At 39.6% G+C, this 24,352-nt stretch overlaps 1 protein-coding gene across 2 annotated transcripts in view; it reads left to right on the top strand.

The window, feature by feature from the left end:
- The window catches only part of rabgap1 (RAB GTPase activating protein 1), a 177,638-nt gene that overhangs the window by 128,259 nt on the left and 25,027 nt on the right, over positions 1–24,352 (top strand). For both annotated transcript variants that reach the window (XM_078226560.1, XM_078226561.1), the window contains 7 exons: positions 2,276–2,389; positions 7,384–7,458; positions 11,043–11,168; positions 13,995–14,138; positions 22,224–22,265; positions 22,881–23,009; positions 24,244–24,336. In XM_078226560.1, coding sequence (XP_078082686.1) covers positions 2,276–2,389; positions 7,384–7,458; positions 11,043–11,168; positions 13,995–14,138; positions 22,224–22,265; positions 22,881–23,009; positions 24,244–24,336 — 723 coding nt within the window. The remainder of the gene's footprint in view (positions 1–2,275; positions 2,390–7,383; positions 7,459–11,042; positions 11,169–13,994; positions 14,139–22,223; positions 22,266–22,880; positions 23,010–24,243; positions 24,337–24,352) is intronic.

Raw genomic sequence — 24,352 nt, 5'->3', positions numbered from 1 at the left:
GTGCAAAAGTAGTCCACCCTATAGCGAACATTTGACAATTGTTAAACCTCGACATGATGACTATTTATTGAACTTAAAAGACCTTTGGTGATTTTTTTTTCAGTTGAAAACTGAAGTATTTGTCAGTGTATTTGATAAAGGGAGCAGCTGATCTTACTACTAAGATGATGGTTTCTTCAATAGCTTGTAATTTATACCAATCAATAACTTCTCATTGAATCTGCTGTTAAAGACATTTGTGCACTCTGTCAGGTGATGTTTTGATTCTGAATCTGATTGTTCTAAACGTCATACTTGGAGATAAAAAGGGGCATTTAATTTGTTATCTGGCAAAAAACCAGGTGATGGCAAGTCAGTAGCCCAGTTATTTTCCCCTCAACAACTTCCCCCACCCCCAATCAAAGTCATAAGGTGCAAATTGGGCGAAAGTTAGCATTACCTCCTGAGTTTAGCGAACAGTTTTCACACTTCCCTTGTCTATTATAGGAAAATAAACTGGAGCCTTCAAATCAAATTGACCAGTTTGGTGTTGTGGTATTACAGTATAGTTTATGGTATATTAAAACCCAACCTGAACTTCTGGCCCCATTTCCTCTGCATTATAGAGTGACAAAATCTGCCTAAATACAATTGATGAAGAGACGCTCATCACGCTTCTGTCTCCCCCAGATGGACTATTCCAATGACCTACTGACCAGGCTCCTATATATTGTTGAACTTGTCCAAGTTCATCAATTCAAGCAAATAATTTGAAATGGGATTATATCTTCTCCCCATATCTTTTTATATATTTTACCACTCTATGTTATTGTTACTTAATTATATTTCACAACTTCACAAGACAACACTTATACTGGGCAGGCTCTGAATATTTCAAATGGACATTCAAGTTGGGGTCTGACTTCAGTGTAACTAGGTGGATACAAACTCCCTGCAATATGTAAATGTGTGCAACATTGGAGATTAAGGGAACTACATGGGTTCACCACAGTGGTTTTGGTTTGTGGAGAACCACTGCACTTCAAGTATTGGTGCCCTGACGTGCGTTGGTGCTGAAAGCTTTGGAGGAAAACTGCCAAATAAATATATATATATATATATATATTACAGTGGGTTTGATTGAAGTAGCATTTTAATGTCTTATTTATGCAGTACCAGACAGTTGTACTGTTGGTATCAGCACAGCAATGTTCGTGGAGTTGGCAGCATAATAATATAATATGGGCAGTTTATGCTCAGGAGTTCCCACTGGAAACCACTTTGATGCTTCATAAACTCATGTTACTTAAACCTATTGACAGCCCATAGAGAATCTGCGCTTTGCATTTTATTTGTTGGCCGCCACCACTGCCAGCCAGAATGGAAAATCTGGCCCTCAGTCAAATCTGCATTCACCACAGCGGGACTGGAGAATCCCAGCCGCAGGTGAGGCCGGAGAATCCCAGCCATAGTCGGTGAATTTAGCTTGCCTCCTGAGGTGAAGGAACAATATATTAATCCACTGCAGTGGCTCATTGCAGTAAAGCTTAAAGTTTATTTATTAATGTCAGAAGTAGACTTACATTAACACTGCAATGAAGTTACTGTGAAAATCCCCTAGTTGCCACACTCCGGCACCTGTTCAGTTACACTAAGGGAAAATTTAGCATCTAACCAGCACATCTTTCGGACTGTGGGAGGAAACCAGAGCACCCGGAGGAAACCCATGCAAACATGGGGAGAACGTGCAGACTCCACGCAGAAAGTGACCCAAGCCGGGAATTGAACCCGGATCCCTGGCGCTGTGAGACAGCAGTGCTAACCACTGTGAATGACGGGTAGCACGGTGGCACAGTGGTTAGCACTGCTGCCTAACAATGCCAGGGACTCGGGTTCAATTCCGGCCTCGGGTCACTGCCTGTGTGGAGTTTGCACATTCTCCCTGTGTCAGTGTGGGTTTCCTTTGGGTGCTCCGGTTTCCTTCCACAGTCCAAAGATGTGCGGGTTAGGTTGTTTGGCCATGCTAAATTGCCCCTTAGTGTTGTCAGGGGATTAGCAGAGTTAATGTGTGGGGTTACGGGGATGGGGCCTGGGTGGGATTATTGTCGGTGCAGGCCTGATTAGCCGAATGGTCTCCTTCCGAAATGTAGGGATTCTATTCCATTCTATGAATTACTCTGGCATTGTCCATGTTCATATTTGTGATAAGTAATTATTGAATATGTGCCCTGTTCGAATACATATTTTGCCACATGTTTTCAGCCATAGTAATGTGCAATTTTATTTTTGGAAACAGGAATCTCCCCAGGATAGTGCAATCACCAGGGACATCAATCGAACTTTCCCAGCACATGATTATTTTAAGGACACTGGTGGAGATGGTCAGGATTCATTGTACAAGATATGCAAGGTAACATTTTGTCAGTATTTTACAGTGCTATTTTTGATCCATGTTTAAATTAGTTCTGTTGCAAAAACTAATCATTTCCTTGCACCTATTTACTTTCACAAAGTAGATTTTATAATGTCAATTGGAATATCAAGAAGAGAGCCTGGAATAATCTTGTATTATTGGGGCAGAATTTACCGATTTTTTTTTTGTGTCTAATTGTCAACTCGTGCAAGAAAAGTGAAGGATAGTCCACTGCTGACTGCCAGCTTTTTCTGCCGTGTTTTTAGACACTGTCAAAAAAAAATCCAAGGAGCAGGTCCCACGACAAACAAGCTGGCAAAGCACGTCCACCAGCAAATTCAGCTTTTAAAAGATTGAGGTGCCTTTTAAAAATCAGGGAAAAACTCTTCTCCGGATTCAATTCCGGCGTCGGGTAACTGTGTAGAGTTTGCACGTTCTCCCCGTGTCTGCGTGGGTTTCCTCCGAATGCTCCCGTTACCTCCCACAGTCCAAAGATGTGCGGGTTAGGTGGCCATGCTCAAGTGCCCCTTCGTGTCAGGGAGAATTAGCAGGGTGAATACGTGGGGTTAAGTGGATAGGGCCTGGGTGGGATTGTTATCGATGCAGGCTCAATTGGCTGAATGGCCTTTTTCTGCACTGTAGGGATTCTGTGATTTTAAAGGAGAATTTTTGTTGTTTTTCTGACCCAAGAACAGTACAAGCACATCAGCATTACTCATTGCAATCCCAACTGCCATGACCAAGTTATGCAGTCATACCATTACGATTTAGGTAAAAGGGAATACCAAGAGGCATAGCTGTTTCTTGTTGAAGAAGAATGCATGTGCAGTGTTTTTCCGAGTTGTTTAGAGCTATTTTATCTGTAGCGAGATTCTGTTCAAACATAAAGGGTCAAAAATCATTAAGAAAATGCGTTAAATTGACTGGAACCAATTAACAGTAAGTAGAGTAACCTACCAGCTAAAGACATCAAAGCCAGTCTTATTTACCTAACAAGGTCATGGATACATTTGCGTTTTATGGAGAGGTTACTACAGTTTTTTTTCAGGAACAAATGGTTCTAAATAATTTAATGGAGCACATTCATTACTAAAAGTAAACACTTAATTGCCGGTACTCAATTTTAGAAATACACTTCTCCGCTCCAAAGGTGGATTGACCATGCTAAAATTTCCCGTTAGTTTCTGGGGGACTAGCAGGGTAAATACATGGGGTTACTGGGGTAGGGCCTAGGTGGGATTGTTGTCGGTGCAAGCTCGATGGGCTGAATGGCCTCCTTCTGCAGTGGAAGGATTCTATTCTACGATTCTACTTTCATTTACTTTAGTGGTTGTTCAAAAAATAAACACAAATAATTTTGCAGCCAAAGTAGCTGACTACGATACAAAGGAATGAAAATGAACAAGATGAGTAGATATGGCACAGAAGGCAATTAAAGTCGATTGGGAAATGTAATCACTGTTACTAAATTGAATTTGATTCCTTAGAGACCCATGAATGGAATACTATTGAAATCAATAGCCAGGATGGAAATGTGAAATTTCAAGTCATCTTCTGTGACATAAAAATCAATATATTGGAACCAATTTTCTTTATACTAAAATATCTGCTAAAATTCTTATTTACAATCATTTTAATTTAAACACCACTCTCGCCTTGGAATTCTCTCCCTACATTCTCAGCTTTATTTTCCTACTTTAAGACACTGCTTAAAACTTACCATCCGACCTTTGGTCACCTGAGCTAATATCTCTTCAAGGCTCGGTGTAATGCTTCATTTTATAATGCTTTTGTGCAGCACTGGGGACCTTTCGTTATGTTGAAGGCACTATTGATATGTTACTATTGTCTTTGAGAAATTCCTGGGAACTAGAAAATAACTTTACATTCAACTCAACATTGCTGTACTGCAAACTGGTCTCTTAGATTGGGTTGCAGATTCCTGATGGAATCTGATGATTCAGCTAAAACTGGAGTATTACCAATATATGTGGTTTGCTTCACAGGAAATAGTAATTGGTGCAAGATTGCTGGCTCAGTATGTCTGGTGATAGCTTCACCTGGGTTCATTTTAGTTTTGTAATCTGTAGCTGTAAACATCAATGTGATGATGTAGCATATAGATTGTTAAAGCAGCCCTGGCAGGAAGTGTGGTGGGGTGCTACTTTGACAAAGAGCACTGTACCTTGTTGCACTATTAATTTGGTGCAGGATCTTTACCCAGAGCAATTTTTTTTATTGACGTGACACTGTTGGATGAAAGATGTTGAAATGTACTGAATTTCTGTATTATGAGGGTAACCTATCTTTAAAATCTATTCTCCAATTATGGGCAAGGCCACATTCATTCCCCATCTCTTGAAAAGAGATGGTGGGCCTTCTTCAAGTGGTGTTCATATAGGCGAGTGTCCACTTATCGATATTGTTGCTCATGACAAAAGGGAAAGCTGGGATGTGGTATCTCTGAAGATGTGTTCTATTAGCTGCCCTTTTGAAATATCTAACAGAATTTGTGTAGCATGGCAATATAAATTATTTCCTTTTCTGCTTAAAAAGCCTGGGTAATCTATGCTGCATAACATGGAGTAAAATGAATTTAATTCTTTTTAAATAAGAGAAAATGTAAAGAATCATTGGACATCCAATTTTCATTATTTCTCAATTAAATTAAAATGTTTGACCCAAGAATTTTCAGAGTCACAGTCGGAATTTTATTAATTTAAAATGATTTTCTTGGGGAAGAACAAGCGAAAACATTCATTCCACAGCATAGCTATAACTTACCCAATCAACGTTAACTCTCAAAGAAAGGCTCTACCTTTCCAGTCTTCACAAAGGCTAACACGCCTGAGTGCCTGTATGATCTTGCATCCAGTATTAAGCATCTTTGATCAGGTACCTTCCCTAATTCAAGTCAAAAAGGGACTTTTTGTGAATGGGGAAATAAATCACAGCTAAGAATCTGGTTAAGCTGGTCTGCTAGAACTTCTCCACGAGGCTAAATTATTTAAGTGTCATGCAGAGATAGTTATGCATTGTTTGGATCATTGGCAAGGCCATATTTACATTTGTCAGTGTGTTCAAATATACAGACACTGGCAAAGCCCCAGAGACGAATGTACAAAGGATCAGATCAAAATCATGTTGTCTCATTTCTTTCCCTCCAGTGAAAGCCACTGCAGTTCTCTGAGCTTTGTTTTTGTAGTTTAGCCCAAGAATCAGCGTTTTCTTTCTCTCCAGACTTACTTTAGTGGAGGTTTATAAGATATAGGATTCAAATTGGACTTCCGACAGCTGAAAAAGTTGTACATCTGATGCTTCATAAGAGTCAGAAATTGACCTGCGCCATGTAATTCGGCCTCCTGACGGTTAACTGGTTGACTTTGGAGGTAGTACTTGGACTGCCAAAAGTGAGTTTTTGTAATATGCACCTCACTAAACAAACGACAGGTATTAAGAAGCAGACAAAAATATACTAGAAAATTAATATGAGTGGACTAAACTGCAGAATCGTCTACATGAACTACAATTAAAGTGCAAGGAAACTTAAAAATACAATGGAGGCTTAGAAGCAATCTTGTTTAATATGGTTTAGTAGTATTAAATTAATACTGCAGTAAGGGAGGTAGCTATATGTCTGAATAACTTTGCTTACTATAATGAAGTTTGTTACTGCTTTGTGATTTTTTTTTAATGGCTTATGCAAAGACACTGCTATTTCATAATCATATCTGACTATTAAAATGGACACACATCACCCATTTTAGGACAAGAACACAAAAAATCAGTGGACCAAATGTGGACTATAAGTGAACCTGTTCTGCCATTCAGTACCATCCTGGGTGACCTTGAATTTTGGCTGCATTCCTGCTCTCCATACCCCTCATTCCCTAATAGACCAAAAAAACAGTATTCTCGATGTGGTCCCATCAAAGCTCTCTGCAGTTGTAACAAGACTTCTTATTCTTGTACCCTAATCCCCATGCCAAAGCACAATTTACTTTCCTAATTGCTTGCTTTTATCGGCAAGTTGAATTTCTGTTCCTTGTATGAGCATATCCAAGATGCATTGAGCATCATCAGTTACAAACTGCACACCTTTTAAACAAATGTTCTGCTTTTCTATTATGGCTGAAGTGAATAACCTCACACTTCTCCACGTTATATTCTGTCTGCCACCTTGTTGCCCATTCACTTAACCGGTCTACATCTTTGTGCAGCCTCTTTGTGTCCTTGCAGCTTGGATTCCCACCTAGTTTTGTATCATCAGTAAACTTAGATACATTACTCTGTGCCTCTTCATCTAAGTCATTGATATAGATAGTAAACAGCTGAGACCCAGTAGTGATCCCTGCTACAGGCGGCACAGTGCTTAGCACTGCTGCCTCACGGTGCAAGGGACCCGGGTTCAATTCCCAGCTTGGGTCACATGCGGAGTCTGCGTGTTCTGCACATGTCTGCGTGGGTTTCCTCCGGGTGCTCTGGTTTCCTCCCACAGTCCGAAAGACATGCTGGATAAGTGCATTGGCCATGCTAAATTCTCCCCCAATGTACCAGAACAGGAGCTGGAGTGTGGCGACTTGGGAATTTTCACAGTAACTTCATTGCAGTGTTAATGTAAGCCTATTTCTGACACCAATAAATCAACGTTAAAAAGTTACACTCCCAGTCACAAAATGCTCCATTTAACCCTACTCTCTGCTTCCTTTCTGTTAAACTACCCTGTATCCATGCTAATATATCAACTCCATGATATAACTTTGTGTACTCTGTTTTGATATTTAAGTTTCTTTTTCTTAAACTATATAAGCTAAACCTAAAGACAGAAAGCTACACATGTTAAGTATTGGTTAATTTTGTTAAATTTTCTGCAGCATATCATTCATAATGGTGTTTCCTCGCACTTAACACCAGAACATTAAATTTGTGTGTGGATCTTGTATCATTAAATGTCGCAGAATACTCAAAAGATGAATTGTATTTTTATCCAGGCCTATTCAGTTTATGATGAAGAGATTGGTTATTGTCAAGGCCAGTCCTTCCTTGCTGCTGTGCTTCTCTTGCATGTGAGTATGCGTTATTTTGTAGGTCTAGCAATTACTGTACTTGAAATATTCAGTGTCTTTATGATAGCTTGAAATGGTTCAGTGTTAAGTGCCACCTTATGGAAATATTTTGCATTGCATGCAAGTTTCTCAGTTCAGCTGAAATTGTTTTGAAGGCTGCTAAGCATTTCTTAATGTAGAATATTACAAAAGAAACTTACTTAATATTCTTTGTGCAATGCTGTAATAAAGGAAAGTTCAGTCGAAATGAGGATGATGGCTTAAGCATTTTGAATTTGTTAAAAATAGTCACTTTAAATGGCTCAAAATTTAAAGCAGAGTTTGCTGAGCATTTATTTTAAAATATCCAAGTTTTACATGTTGTCATTGTAAAGCAAGTTATTTCCTCAGACAAGTCGTTCTTAACCAGCCAACCTTATTTGCCAGTTGTACAGCGCAAGGGTGTAATTCTGTTCAACAGAAAATGAATGTGCTTACTCTGGAATTCTTAAGGTTTATAGAAGCGCTTGCTTTCAAAGATTAGTTTAAGAAAGGATTTTTATCACTATGCTTTTAAAGATGATAGTGCAGCACAAAGAACTGGAGCAGGTCAGAGGCTAGGAATACTGTGGCAAGTAACTCATCCCCTGACTCCCCCGAGCCTGTCCACCATCTACAAGGCACAGGTCAGGAGTGTGATGGAATATTCCCCACTTGCCTGGATGGGTGCAGCTCCAACAACACTCAAGAAGCTTGACACCATCCAGGACAAAGCAGCCTTCTTGATTGCCACCACATCCATTCCCTCCACTACTGACATTCAGTAGCAGCAGTGTGTACTGTCTACAAGATGCACTGCAGCAATTCACCAAATATCCTTAGACACACCTTCCAAACCCACGATCACTGCCATCGAGAAGGAAAGGGGCAGCAGATACATACATACATACAAATACACTTACCATCTTGACTTGGAAATATATTGCCATTCCTTTGCTGTCGTTGGGCCAAAATCCTGGAATTCCCTCCCTAACAGCATTGTGGGTCAACCCACAGCATGTAGACTGCAGTGATTCAAGAAGGCAGCTCACCACCTCAAGGGCAACTAGGGATGGACAATAAATGCTGGCCAACCAGCGACGCCCATGTCCCATGAATGAATAAAAAAAAGTATCATCTTTGTATTACATGGAAGATGTAACTTGACCATTGCTGCAGAACTCCTCCACTTCAGGAGTTTGTTGGCAGCAGGTTACCTAGTGAACATTTACCTGAAATTTCAACTTCCAATGATTTGTGCAGGTCTAACAAATAGATGCACAAATGTATAACAGAAGATGCTTTCGTATTCAACAGCAAGGTAGCTAAGAGCTGAAGGGTAGAAATAACTTGCCATTAAATTTAGAAAACTGCGCTAAGAAGTAATAAAAAGTTATAAATTATTCAAACATTTGTATTGTCTAATACTACTTTTATGTGCCTGCTTTAGATATAATAGAGAATAAAAAGTATTTTGTGATTTCAAAGCAAAATTAATGGAAGAGTTTAGATGGAAATGCTAACAGCAAATGCATAGCTTGAATCCGTATGCAATAAGCCCCCATTTAACATTGCCCTCTTCAACCTTGTTTTGCTTTAAGTCAGTCAGTCAATGGGTCAGTTTAGGATGGTGAGATTTATTTTAAAGTCGTTTCCCATCAGTCCAACATAGGGCCATGTGACCTTGTCTTGGAGCACCCTCCCCACTCCCTGACCCTTTCTATTTCCCCCAATCCTTCGACTTGTGGCTTCCGGTGCCTCCTGGCTCATCCACTCGCCAATCCTTGCGCTCCCAACTTGCCTCCTCCCCAACTTGCCTGCTCATGACTTCCTTCTCCTAAATCTGCTTTCCCATTCAAGATTCAGATCTGATCTGAAACAGATTGCCATGGTTGTGAAAGTGCAGGACCCGATGGTGCAGAAATGTGGAACTGGGGCAGTTACAATAGATTTTTTTTTAATGCTCGCACTCGCCGCATCCCTCTCCCGAACCTTTGCTGTGAGAGGGCTCTCGAGATGAGAAGCAGCTTCTGGAGGAATCATATGGACTCAAAACATTAACTCAGTTTCTCACTCCACAGACGCTGCCAGACCTGCTGAATTTTTCCAGCGCTTTGTCTTTATTTCAATAATAACAGCCCCAGCTCTGCACTTCTGCGCCATTGTCATCAGATTGGATCTGGACCTTGAATGAGAAGGCAGGGTTCAGGAAGTTGAAGCAGTGAGCAGGAGGGTCAGGGAGTGGGCGGTTCAGCGAGAGCGAGGATTGGCGAGAATGTGGGTTAGGAGGCAGGAGGGGCTGCAAGTCGGAACATTGGCAACAAGAGGTGGGTTGGGAGTGGTAGAGACCGCAAACCAGAGGGTCGGTGGGAGGAAAGGTCTTGAATGACCAAGAAGGTAAGAAAATGGGATGTGTGGCAAGTGATGGGAGGCTTGGGAAACAGAATTGGCAGCAAATGAGAGGTACTGTAAGAAAGTTAAGGTAATTCTTTTATATTTTTAAATTTTATTTTAAAAGATATTTCATTTACCAATATAGGAATTTAGCAATGTAAAGTATTCCAACTTATGTGGGATAATTTATTTTTTCTGATGAAAACCTAACAATAGCTTTTACATTGGTTTAATGGGAAATTGTGATTCGTTTAATTTCAGGAATGCATCCACAGCTTTACGTTAGGACTTGCTATATGCTCAATTGTCTGAACACTGAGAAAAGAGATTTTAACCTTCAAAACATGTATCTTTCCATGTTGGTACAGCTTGTACTTTGATATCACGTCAAACCTTGCCCATATTGACTCTTTGCTATTTCTTTTTTTCCTCAACCTGTCCACTAGAACATAAAATTCTCATTGCCTGACAGGGTGGATGAAATAGGTGGCCTTTTCCCTAGCTACTGGCAGTGTGCTCTTAGCTGTCTGCTATCAAGTGCAACAAAAGGAGTCATGTGGAGAATCCCCATCTGAGTTTCTCTTCTCTTTGTCTCCTTCACAAAAAGCACCCAATCCTACTTCAATAAGCCAGCTGAATTGCCACTTCTGCGCTCCAATCCCCCAGCTAAAATCAACCATTTACAGCACTGATCAAGAATTGAACTCTGTATCTATGGCTGCATTCCATACAAAACAATGAATTTTACCTGATAAACCATTTACCTGTTTTCAGAGAACATTCTAGTATGAAGTCCAATTTGGTTGTGCAGCATGTTTTAATGAACCTAATTTTTGGTACAATCAGAGATCTTTACCATCCTGACTGTAATTAAGTTGACATATCAAGCAAGTAACCATATTTCAATTGAACCTCTGTACTAGAGCTAAGTTTTTTTTTAAATTTGATGTCAGATGAGAGTTTTTAAAGTAGTTTAAGAAGCAACTTGGCCCAATATAGAGGGAGGGGTTGGCAATAGGAAGCCATAGTTTTCTTGTATGTAGGAAAAAGCTTCCATGTTGGATTATTTGCGATCACTTTTGTCACATTTTTTGAGCAGTGCAAAGTATTTTGACAAAGCAATCTATGATAAATGACTTTTTTTCTAACAGTTTCAATTTTTATCATTTCAGATGCCCGAAGAGCAAGCATTTAGTGTTCTGGTCAAGATCATGTTTGATTATGGACTCAGGGAACTTTTTAAACAAAATTTTGAAGACTTGCATTGCAAGTTCTATCAGCTGGAAAGACTGATGCAGGTAAAAAAAAAGATACTCTACCCTAAGTCACCATTATGGGAGGAAATGTACGGGTTGAGCTATCGATGTTTAAAAGACTTGCTGGGAGAACCTGGATTACTACAGTGTTCATTTTGTATTGGAAATGTATTATTTTTGGTTTTGTGTCATCAGAATAAAGTCTGAACAGCGTGGAACTAAATTTATTTGAACTGATGTGAGCTTTTAAGAGTCAAAGTTGGTCGATGTGGTTTTGTAGAGTAATGTTGGAAACTGTGTAAACCCATACCACTATCATGTTTGAAAATAGTAGTGAGGAAAACAACAGCATTTGCTTGCCCACAGAATTGCTCAGTGGGAAAGGAGAGGAAAATAGAAAAATCTGTTCTGAGCGCTGAGGAATGATCGTCTCTATCACAGCATGGGTAGGACCCAGAGGCAAGTCCCAAATCCACTCCAGCCAGAACGGAGAATGAACCCTGTGCTGTTCACATCAGTCTGATCGAACTGAGCCAGGCAGCCCCTCGGAGTCTGAGTTGCTGTAACAACATGCCGTTCTATGTGCATATTGTAGCCCAGAACTATGATCAGTGATGGTAGAGGCTCCAATGTTCTTTCTATCGCATGGCTGACCAGCAGCAATCTTTCCTGCTCTCTCTGCCTGCCACTGGCCTGTGTTGGAAGGATTTGCAGATTGACAGTCAACCTTTTTGGCCACATCATGAACGCACCTTCCTTGGCCATTGTGTCTTGGAATGGGACATGAACCCGGAGCTTCTGGCTCCGAAGCAGGGATGCTACCCACTCCATCTCAAGTCCATCTCCTGGAAGGATATAGTGGCATTTTGTTTTGTTAGTAAAATGGGGACAGATAAATTCCACATTATGTAGTTTGCCAAGTTTCCCTCTTTCTAGAGTATGATTAACCTTTTAAACCACTGAAGTATTTGCCAAAAATATAAGTAGTTATAAGGCTCAGTGTTAATGATTTCTGAATCCAATTTTACCTTTAGAAAGCAAGGCAGTTGGTGATCCTTTGTTTTCCTTGGCATTTTCATACCATAATTATTAGATTTCTCACAATATAAATGGATCAATTTCCAATTATTGGCTCAATGGCACCTGCATTCAAAGTGCTGCTTAAAATAGATTGATTTTAATGAAAATTATGAAAGTACAGTCGGTAGACAATGTAACATTGTTATTAATTACAAGTTTCTGTTGCCCATCATAGATATATCGCCATATTTTCCGTAAACTCAGATTCCCTAAAAGCAGCGTTTAGATGGGTTTCTAGCGGACGGTTCTCAGTGCAGTGAAAAATTTTCCACACAAGTCGTTTATTTAATTCAGTACGTGAATAGATTTGACCTGGTTATTTAAACAGTGCATTGTGTGTTTTGATCTAAGAAGTTATAACAGACCCACATGTTTTTGAAAATGTTTCAAGTGACCTCAGAATAACAATAACACAAGGTTTTTTTTTCTGGAAAAGCAGAATGTAAATTGAGATAAGTGATGGGAATTTTGCCGATAGAGTTTAACTAAACAACCTAGTGATGCATTACAAGAAGGATTTCGGGTGTAGAGCAGATACTAAAGGGCAGAAATTCGAATTGGGTGTACTTAAGTGGCCATTTGAAAACGTAATTCCTTCTATGACATTTTCTCCTGGTTAAAGTAGGTCTCAAGATTGTGATGAACAAATAGGCAAACTGCTTAAAAGATGCTGAGTAGGGAGATCATCTTGTTCTTTTTGCCCTGTTGTTCAAGTTTCTGAGGTTGAGGATTATTCTGAATCCGGTGTGATCTTCAAAGCAAAGTAGCAGAATCAATTCCATTCCTTTCTTGATTCCATCTGCCGAAACTTTTTATTGGTTTTTAGATGCTGTTCCACATGCATAACAATGTAATAAACCTTTTGGTTCTCATGCCAATACACCACTTAAGAGAAGTGTTCCTGTCAAGGATAAGCATATAATAGGCACAGTATAATGGATCCTTCCTTTGTTGTCTGTTTGAAATAGGAGGTATTTGGCCATTAAATGATTAATTATTCCATGACTCAACCTTAAACAAAAAGCAGCTTTCAGGGGTTCGTATCTGATTGAAAAAACAACTTTGAATTCCACAGATTTCCAAAATGACATCTGGCAACTCATTTTTGTTCAGCGACTCAGATGCTCTTTGTTTGTTTGTCTCTTAATGGTTCTGAGGATCTTCAAGCTATTCCTTATTCAAGGAGATTGTAGTTAGTAACCCTCAAAGTGATGAACTTGGGCAGCAATTTGACCAAATCGGTTTTTGTGACCTCTGTTTCTAAATTTCATGTCCCGCTGCCAGTTTGTAATTTTCAGCTTTTTACTACATTTTCCATTGTAACTTGGGGGGGTATTTACTTTTGTTATTGTAATATGTTCTGTAATTTGGTTATTGTCTTGTTGCTGTTTATGGAGTCTTGCCGTGCGCAAATTGGGTATTGTATTTCCTTGTAACAATGACGACATTTCAAAAGTGCTGCATTGAATGTAAAACACTTCGGGACATCCTGAAGTTGTCGATGTCTCCATCTTTTTTTCTTGTGTAAAAATAAAAAATTGTCTCTGCAATTCGCATATCACAGTGTGACTGATGACAACAGTACCAACAAAAACAGTCTATTAAGATGGTTTTACAGAATTCATGACTTATGACTTAATGGGCTGTTAAAAGACAAGTAACTTTAATATTCCTATTCTTGGCACGTGTAATGAGTGCACCTTAACTTCAACAATCATCACTGCTACACCTGAGAGTGAGTGATAGGTCTTCTATTGTACTGCTGACAAATGTTGTTTTTACTTTCAGGAGTACATTCCAGATTTGTACAATCACTTTTTAAACATCAGTCTTGAAGCACACATGTATGCCTCCCAGTGGTTTCTCACTCTGTTCACTGCTAAGTTCCCGCTCTATATGGTCTTCCACATCATTGACTTGCTGCTCTGTGAGGTAAGTGTGTTTATTTTAAAGTGGAAATAATTGTACCCTTGGAATATCAAGGAATATCAATGGAGTGGGAATGGAGGGATACAAAAGAGTGGTCTAGTTCAAGGCTTCATTCAAGTGCCAGTACAGAGCGAGACTGCGGATAGTTGGGAACCTGTCTCGGGGGCAGGGAATTCAGATGGTGTTCGTAAAGCAGAAGTGGAAATGAATAGGGTTGGGAAGCATTTTCTGATCAGGGCCAGTGTGATCTCCTGGACTCGTTTCGATCGCCACAGGGGGTCGGAGAGGAATTTCCCAGATTTTTTTTCCCCATATTGGCCCTGGGGTTTTCACTGTGGGTTTTCGCCTCTCCCTGGAGATCACATGGTCTGGAATAGGGGGGTGGGGGTGAGTTAATAGGTTGTGATGAACAAAGCATCGTAGCTGTGAGGGACAGCTCGGTGGATAGGCTGGAAAATTGGGCGGAGATCCTGGATTCAGGATTCAATCCTGGACCGGGGAGCGGCGCGGGCTTGGAGGGCCGAAGGGCCTGTTCCTGTGCTGTATTGTTCTTTGTTCTTGTTCTTTGTTAATTTAAAATAATTATTGACGAGGTTGTAAAAACCTCAACAGGGCTCGAGTTAGATATTAAGTTATACAAAAAAATACGATTTTGTCTTTTCTTTCATTTGTCTCTATTTCTAATTTAATACTTGTTTTCTTTTCTTTCTTTTGTGTCTGTGCTGCATTAAAAAATGAAATTGAAACCTCACTATATGAGCACCCAGAAGATTGTGATTGATTTAAAATTTATAATGGGGATCAGAGAAATGATTGACCAACTAAAAGACATGCTTTGGTTCTGCCTTCACAAGGGAGGATACAAATAGCATATCAGAAATGTTGGAGAACGCAGGGTTTATTCAGAGGGAGGAACTGAAGGAAATCAGTTTTAGTAGAGAAATGGTCTTGGGGAAATTGATGGGATTGAAGGCCAATAAATCCCCAGGGGCTGATGATCTACATCCCAAAGTACTTAAAATGGTGCTAGAAACGGTGGATGCATTGGTGGTCCTACAGATTGAAGGGTAGCTAATGTAACCCCACTATTTAAAAAAGGAAGTAGAGAGAAAACAAGAAATTATAGACCAGTCTGTCTGACGTCAAAAATACGGAAAATTCTAGAGTCCATTATCAAAGATTTTATAGCAGAGCACTTGGATGTCCAATTCTACCACTAGTCAGCATGGATTTATGAAAGGGAAATCATGCTTGATAAATCTACTGGAATTCTTCGAGGATGTAACTAGTAGACTTGATGAGGGGGATCCAGTGGATTCAGAAAGCTTTCAACAAAGTCCCACGTAAGAGATGTAAAATTAAAGTGCATGGGATTGGGGGTAGTGTATTGAGATGTATAGAAACTGGTTGGCAAACAGGAAACAGTAGGAATAAACAGGTCATTTTCCAAATGGCAGGCATTGATTAGTGGGGTACTGCAGGCATCAGTGCAGGGACCCCAAGTATTCACAATATATATATTAATGATTTAGATGAGGGAATAAAATGTAATATCTGCAAATTTGCAGATGACACAAAGCTGGGTGGGAGGGGAAGCTGTGCGGAGGATGCAGAGCTGCTTCAGTGTGGTTTGGACAAGCTGAATGAGTGGGCAAATGAATGGCAGATGCAGTATAATGTGGATAAATGTGAGGTTATCCACATGGGTAGCAAAAACAGGAAGGCAGATCATTATCTGAATGGCTGTAAATTAAGAGGAGGCTGTGCAATGAGACCTGGGTGTCCTTGTACACCAGTTGCTGAAGGGAAACATGCAGGTGCAGCAGGCTGTAAAGGCAAATGGTATGTTGTATGTTGACCTTCATAGTGAGAGGATTCGAGTACAAAAGCAGAGATGTCTTGCTTCAATTATACGGGGCCTCAGTGAGGCCACACCTGAAATATCGTGTGCAATTTTGGTCTCCTTATGTGAGGAAGGATGTTCTTATAGAGGGAATGCAGATAAGGTTTATCAGACTGATTCCTGGGATGTCAGGACTGAGGTGTGAAAGTGATTTAGTCAGTTAGAATTATATTCACTGGAGTTCAGAAAAATATGGGGACATCTCATAGAAACCTATAAAATTCTGACAGGACTAGGCAGGGTAGATGTAGGAAAGATGTCCCCGATGATGGGGGTATCTAGAACCAGCAGTCATAGTCTAAGAATATGGGTAAACCTTTTAGGAGTTTAAGTTTATTTATTAATGTCACAAATAGGCTTACATTAACTTACTGCAATTAAGTTACTGTGAAAATCCCCTAGTTGTCACACTCCAGCATATCTTTCAGACTGTAGGTGGAAACCGGAGCACCCGGAGGAAACCCACGCAGATACGGGGAGAATGTACAGACTCCACACAGACTGTGACCCAAACCGGGAATCGAACCTGGGTTCCTGGCGCTGTGAGGCAGCAGCGCTAGCCACTGTGTCACCCTAGGCCTGAGATGAGGAGAAATTTCTTCACCCAGAGAGTGATAAGCCTGTGGCATTCACTACCACAGAAAGCAGTTGAGGCCAAAACATTGTACATTTTCGAGAATGAGTTAGATCTCGCTCTAGGGCAATGGGATCAAAGGATATAGGGGGAAAGTGGGATCAGGGTATTGAGTTGGATGATCCACCATTATCATAATGAATAGTGGAGTAGGTTCGAAGGGCCGAGTGGCCTACCCCTTCGATTTTCTCCGTTTCTAAAACAGTGGTTCAACTAGAGGGTCACTCGTTTGTATGTCAGAAACCACTTGGCACCATCAGGTGAAATTGGCAGCTGTGTGGCTGTAGTCTTCAGCTCAGTTACAGGTGATTCTCCCAACCTGCTATAACTGATCCTGGCCACAAATTGTGATTCCAGCAGATTAGAAATCTTTGCAATTTCTGGAGTATATACTTTATATCCTCTGCTTGAGACCTATATCAACCCCATCAGTTCCATGGTTCCCAAGTACAAGAAGAGAAAGTTGAGAACATATACACTTGAAATGGATACTGAAATACGATTTAATACAGTCGAAATCTAGGAATCTACAAGATTGTTTTTTTGAACCTGGTTAGTGCCTTGCTTCAAGAGGGTCTTGTTGCCATCCAGTCGTCATTGTTGTAGACCAACCTTGGCGCCACTACTCTCGAAGAATGGTGGTCAAGTCATGTAATTTTTCACCCAGCAAAGTGATGTCGTCTGCAAAATCTAGGCCCATCAACCCGTGTTGTTGCCACAAGATGTCAAAGACTGCACCCACACCACCTTCCTCATAATGAAATCGATATCCAAGAGGATAAGGAATGGGGAGATTATGCAGCCTTACCGTACACCTGTAATGATGTTAAAGGGGTCCATGGTTCATATGCTCGTCTTAATGCAGCTGTTGGACTCACACTATAAGCCCCTGGAGATGCTAATATGCCTTTCTGGGATGCCATATTGTCTTGCAATGTACCAGAGTGACATGGGATGCTGTCAAAAGCCTGTTTGAAATCAGTTACGTTGATAAGTAGCTTCCAATTCTCTAAGTTCTGCTGTGTGATGTTCCTGAGCATAAAGATCTGCTGGCGGCAAACGTTTCCTGGCCTCCTGCAACAGCAATAGGCTCAGTGTTGGGAATATCCTCTTCAAAACACAAGGACATCCACAAAAAGACATGGAGATCGCCAGTGGTAACAGCCCAAACAAGATTGCAGGTGGAGGACACTCCTAAAGCACGTCAAACATTTTGAGGTGCTGATGTAGGATTGGACCACCACTTGGCAAGATCCACCTGAAACTGAAGAAGGCAACAACCACAAAGTCACAACAGCCATTTGCAAAGGAGAAACTGAAGGACAAGGTCAAAGCAAACAGTTTCCAACTGGCTCTCTTCAACAGATTTGAATCACTGCTGAGGCTGGATAACATCGAGACGCAGTGGAAGATCTTCAAAAGAGGGAGTAAGGAGAATGCAGAAGTCTCCATCGGATAGAGAAGCGGAACCTTTCCCATGAAATAATATCTGATTTGTTAACTTTCCCTTTTTGGATCTTCATCCACTGCTTCTTGACCAAGAAAAACATGTTCAATTTGTTTATGCCTTAAGAATCTTGCATACCTTAGTATTAGTATACCTTAATATTACTAGTAAGTAATATTTGTCCAAAGGATAATCATGAAAGCAGAGAAAGACAGGCTGAGAATTGATGACAATGACTTGCATACTGTACTTCCATTTTCCTCCATCAAAATATTGTCAACATTTTCTCCTTGGAGAGACGAAGGATGAGAGGAGACCTAATAGAGGTGTATAAGATGTTGAGAGGCATAGATCGGGTGGACTCTGAGGCTTTTTCCCAGGTGGAAATGTCTGCTACGAGAGGACACAGGTTTAGGGTGCTGGGGGGTAGGTACAGGGGAGATGTTAGGGGTAAGTTTTTCACACACAGGGTGGTGGGCGAGTGGAATCGGCTGCCGTCAGTGGTGGTGGAGGCGAACTCAATAGGGTCTTTTAAGAGACTCCTGGATGAGTACATGGAGCGTAATAGGATGGAGGGTTGTAGGTAGGTCTAGAAGGTAGGGATGTGTTCGGCACAACTTGTGGGCCGAAGGGCCTGTTTGTGCTGTAGTTTTTCTATGTTTCTATTTAAATTGTTCTTTGTGAAAGATGCTACATACAGTGCCCCTTAATACAAAGCAAACCTGTTCGCAGGGTTAGATTAGCGCAATTGCATATTAAGATACAAGAAATGAAAAGTTGGTCATTTCTCTATTTGGGAGTTGTGCCAATACAACATATCTCTTCCTGAAGTACAGCAATAAAAGAACATTAAGAAACAACACTATGGAATCCTCCCTCGTCAAACTGCTATTTAATCATGAAAATAGTTATACTTTTATATTAGCCACATGGTGGTGCTGTTTAGGACAACCAACCTGGAATGATCAGATACGTTATGAATCCCAGGCCTTTGTATGTTTATTAGTTAAACATGATCACAGGTCATGTTTAAATAGTGATAATCTGTTTGACATATTTAACTGTTGTCAAACAGACCTTACTTCCAGGCTATAATTTATTTTTAAATTTAGGTATCTGGAATTCCAGCTAAAGTATGGTTTCAGTAAAGAAGCAGTGGCCCTTTGCAGAGATTATATTGTGATCGCTTCAGCTCAAAAATAGCCGAGACCAAAGATTTAGTTATCCGGATAGTTATTAAATTTTTAAAAACAGTCTTTAAGGATCGTACTACTGCTTAAAAACGTCCTCCTTATTTATGCCCAATGAGAATGATATTCATCAACTAATTGTGAGTTCTTTCTAGTTCACTTGTCTTCTCTATTAAGTTCACAGACCCCATCCCCCCCACTCCCCAAGCTTTATAATGGAGTAAGAGAAAGATTTAATGTGACTACCAGAAGTTTTGAGCACACACCCACGCATGCAGGATTTCAGCATAGATTGATGTCCACTGCCAGTGAGAGATTTTGCTTTTGAGTAATGGATTGAACATTACAGTTCAGTAAAGGCTGTGGGCTAATGCTTTGTTTTTCACCAACTTATATTGAATGGGGTCTTTTGGTATGAATGTGTTTATTATACATCATTTATACTGGTGTTGAATGGCCTTTTAGACTGTAGCTCATTTTAATAGTCAGTGCCAATTTCCTTAGAACCAGCTCAGTTTTAAATTTCATGTTGGTGCTGATTCAGGTGAATTCTAATATAACTAGGTCATCCTGAATTTGTTAAAAGCATCACTAAGTGAAAATTCATTTCATTCATAGAAACTGTAGTTGGGTCTGCTACTGAATTCTCCTTGTCCCAATTTTGACTGCCTCACTCGCTGCTGCTCTCTCCTCCTATCCATCTTAATGAGTATCCACTAATCCCATTCCAACCATCCAAATAACTTGAATGCAGGGCTTGTAGGGAAAAAATCCAAATCTTGGAACTGCACGGCTTGAATTCTACAGTGTAACCAGGGCAATGGTGAAAGATATCAATGCAATTCTGCTAGCAACAATACTAGCATTTAAATGTGGGGATTGAGGATTTTAAGTTTGGGACTTTGCAAGGCAGCATAGGTCGGCAAGTATGAGTGGCCAACTGTACAACCAGCACAGCTATAAATTCAGTATGTTCCAACATAAAACATGTATAAACAACATAAAGTATTTACTGTGCTTTGGCAATAGATAGTGTGTTGAACACTTTCGATTTTTCTTTCCCCCATTTCTTCCTTCCCTGAAGACTCTTTGTTGCTCACTCTTCGTCAGCTTGCTTTTGTAGTTATTCATGTGTGAGCTTTCAGTTTTGGCAGCTATTTAACCACTGGAGGGTTCACAGCTGAGCCTGATCTGTGCCACATGTCTATGCATGTGTGCACAATTTGAAGAGGAATTTCTGGGCAATGATCAAAAACCAGAAACATGATGAAGGTGCTGAGGCTTTGTCCAATCAAAATAAATTAATTGTAACTGGGGTATACAAATAAAACAGAAAAGTAGAGGTAACAACCAGGAAAGGGACTGGTAGCCTTGTTATTTTTAAAAAGGCTTTATGCAACCTTCATGCCCTCGGGGTGCCCCCAAAGTGCCTCATAACAAATTAATTGCTTTTAAAATTATTTTGTAGGCAAACAATGTAGAGAGGCAATTTGGGAAAAAAAGACAAATACTGTACAATGTTAAGGTACTTGGCAAGAACAGTGAATAAGCAGAATCTTTGCTGAAACTTTGAAATGCACTGGTCAGATTGCATTTGAAACTGTGCGACAGAGGGAGAGTTAATGCATTGTATGATGCAAAGGAGTTGCATGAATGATGACAACTATAAAGAGGATAAACTGTGTTGAAAGATTCAAAGTAAATTGAAATAGTCATTTCAATTTACTTTGAATCTTTCATCACAGTTTATCCTCTTTATAGTTGTCATCATTCATGCAACTCCTTTGAAATAGTCATTTCAATTGGGTTGGCAAAATTCAAAATACAATTGGCCACACCATGTTGACACAGCAGAAATGGAATGAATCTCAGTTGGCAGAATAATATTATCTCGCTTGTCATTTTCTTTTCATTTTTAAATAAAAATAATCAAGCCTTTAGTCTAGTTTTTCACTTTCTTGTAGAAAATAATTCCTATGCAAATATTCATCTGGATGTCAACCCTTTTTATTAAATCCCAGGTGTTCAGATCAGGAACTTTATGTAGAAATGCTGTGTGCTTCATCAAGTAAAACACACAATTCCCCACCTCCTCAAAAGAAAATAACTTGCATGTTCCTGATTCAAACGCCTTTACTTTAAAAATAATGCGGCCAGTATGCATGTCTTTCCAGTAAATGAAGGAGGTCACGCATTTCGTTTGCTTGTCTGTATGAAATACTGTAATAGTTGAAAGAATATTTTTGTACAATAATCTTGACTGCTCCTTTACAGTTGCATTTATTCCCAAGAATAACATGGCCAAAATTGGCAATTGTATGCGTTGTAATAAACTATGTTAATCACGTCTTGTGTGGAACTGAACAAAAGTCCCTTTTACAGAAAAGCTTAGGGTCTCTGAAATGCATTTTAACCGACTCGTAATGCATCAACATTTGAACGCAGTCACTATTAGAAACCTTGGCTTACACACACATGATCCTACATCTGTTTGGATTTAACAAGTATTGTTGTCTGTAATTTTGAAAATGCCAATCTGTGAATTAAGAGATGCAAATGGAAATGCTGTTGAACTTAAGGCCGTCTTCTCAAAATTGTTGCTATAGTTCCACTTTGGCTTAACACAGTGGACCATTGTGCTGCTCTGTTCTCACCAGATAGTCAATCTTTGGCTTTCAGCATCAAAAGTAAAATGCATTTGCTTTTACATAGAAATGGCAGGTCAGTTATATTTTATTAAGCTAGTTTACCTTGAGCTCCTGAGCATTTAAAATTAAATCAAAAGTTAACAGTAGAAGGTTATTTTTTTCCTGAAATAGTTTGCATAAGTGTATAGTTTGTGAAAAATTAATTTGTAAAATTTCAAAAATGTTTTCTTGTGTAAGCTTACCTAAACTTTTGTTACTTTTTTAAGGGCATAAGTGTTATCTTCAATGTTGCACTTGCTTTACTGAAGGTAAGCCTCACAACTTCTCTTAAATATTCAGTGTTGTTTAAATGATGTTTATAGTTATCATTGTTTAACTCCACTGAAAGTAGAACTGTAAATTTTTAAAAGTTTAATATATAAAAATTAATTTGGGTGTAAACCACCATTAATAATCTCACGATTAATCTAACATTACTGTGGTGAACTTTGAATGTAAATGAAGGAGTTGCATCTCAAATTGAACCCTTCATATTGTAATAGGCATTTGCTATTTCAGAGTTTATAGATTTCACTTGAGCACACTTTGGGAATAATTCAATTTGTTATTTCTGTTATATTATTTTTGAAATACCACTTATAATTTGTGCACTAAACTTGTAATGTTGATGCTGCTTCCCACCAGAAAAGGCTGTTTTGCATTCTTTCAGTATAATCATGCCCAATGTTTCAGCTGACGTGAGGGTGGCCTGATTTAATGAAAGAATCTGATTAGAATGAGTAGCAGCGATCTGGGCTATGTATTGGCACGGATTTAATCTGTGAGCAGGAAGCCTTAATTGCCAAGATTTTACTGACTGCTGATTGTTAATTCCACAGACTTGTTCAGCTAGCACTAAAAACTGTTAACGTTTTTTTCTGCAGACCTCAAAAGATGATCTTCTGTTAACAGACTTTGAAGGGGCCTTAAAGTTTTTCCGTGTCCAACTTCCTAAAAGGTATCGCTCTGAAGAAAATGCTAAAAGGCTGATGGAGCTGGCTTGTAGTATGAAGGTAATCAAGTAAACATCTTGTAAACATCTAACAGCTGCTAAGTGTTCAGTAAAAAAAAAGGGCAGGGACGTAACTAAAATGTTTTGAGAAGAATTTTATTTGCTTGCTTTTTTTTGAAAAAATATTCAGCTGACATGACTCGATAGAACACTGAATTATTCTGGCAAGAAACGTGGTGTAAATATGAATTTTATAAGTTAGTGCAGGATTAAATTTAGTTAAGAAACAACTGGGAAAATGTAAAATAAGTACCTTGTGTATTTTTAAATCTGCTTCATTTCGGGTTACAGATTGGATATGATTGCTTTAACAGAGGTCATCCCTTATGTGGTTACTTATTTCATTCATCTCTGTTGGATATGCTGGGGTAATTGCAACTCAATCGCTCTCTGTTAGATGTTGCACACAAGTGAAAACAATATTTTCTGAAGAATTAGGCCCAGGAAATTCTTCGTTTCTCTTCCTGATTTAAAAATAGTTCCATTGTATTGTATTCCTTCCTATCAGAGGGTGTTTTCTTTTTAGCTTGCTCAACTCCCACATCTTACCCATATCATGGAATCTATACATTTCAGAGGAGGCCATTTGGCCCATTGAGCCTGCAACAATCCCACCCAGGCCCTATCCCCATAACCCCACGTAACCCCCCCCCTGACGCTAAGGGCAATTTAGAATGGCCAATCAACCTAACCTGCACATCATTGGAGTGTGGGAGGAAACCGGAGCATCCGGAGGAAACCCAGCAGACATGGAGAGAATGTGCAAACTCCACACAGTCACGCAAGGCTGGAATTTAACCTGGGTCCCTGGCGCTGTGAGACAGCTGCGTTAATCTTCCCTTTGAATTGACTTGAGAATAAAGCTCAATTTGTGCTGATGGTCCGGCCATATCATGTGAACTGAGTGCCAGTGATAACTAATACTTCACTTTCTCCCTGCATGATGCTGCTGGAATAACAATCTGGATCATTGTACACAGAACACAGATTGACGATTTAATCTATTTGTCGGTATGGTTATCCCAAGTACCAAACAGAACAATCAATCAAATTAATAGTAACTTGATTATATAATACATATTCCACCTGCTAATTATGAGAGCAGCCCATTTTTAAATGCAAACAGATGGGAACAACTTTACGTAAGTGACATTTTTGTCTAACAATGCTTCATGTCACTATCGAAAAATGAATTTACTGCTCCAGATTTAATTTATTAATATCCATTTGTACAGATCAGTCAGAAAAAGCTTAAGAAATACGAAAAGGAATACTTGATAATGCGGGAACAACAAGCTCAACAGGAAGATCCTGTTGAAAGGTTTGAGGTACGGAACAATCAAC

The sequence above is a fragment of the Mustelus asterias genome, chromosome 13 (genome assembly GCF_964213995.1).
Source record: "Mustelus asterias chromosome 13, sMusAst1.hap1.1, whole genome shotgun sequence".
NCBI lineage: Eukaryota > Metazoa > Chordata > Chondrichthyes > Carcharhiniformes > Triakidae > Mustelus > Mustelus asterias.
The sequence above is the reverse complement of the archived record's forward strand: the minus strand, read 5'-3'. Positions and strand labels throughout refer to the sequence as shown.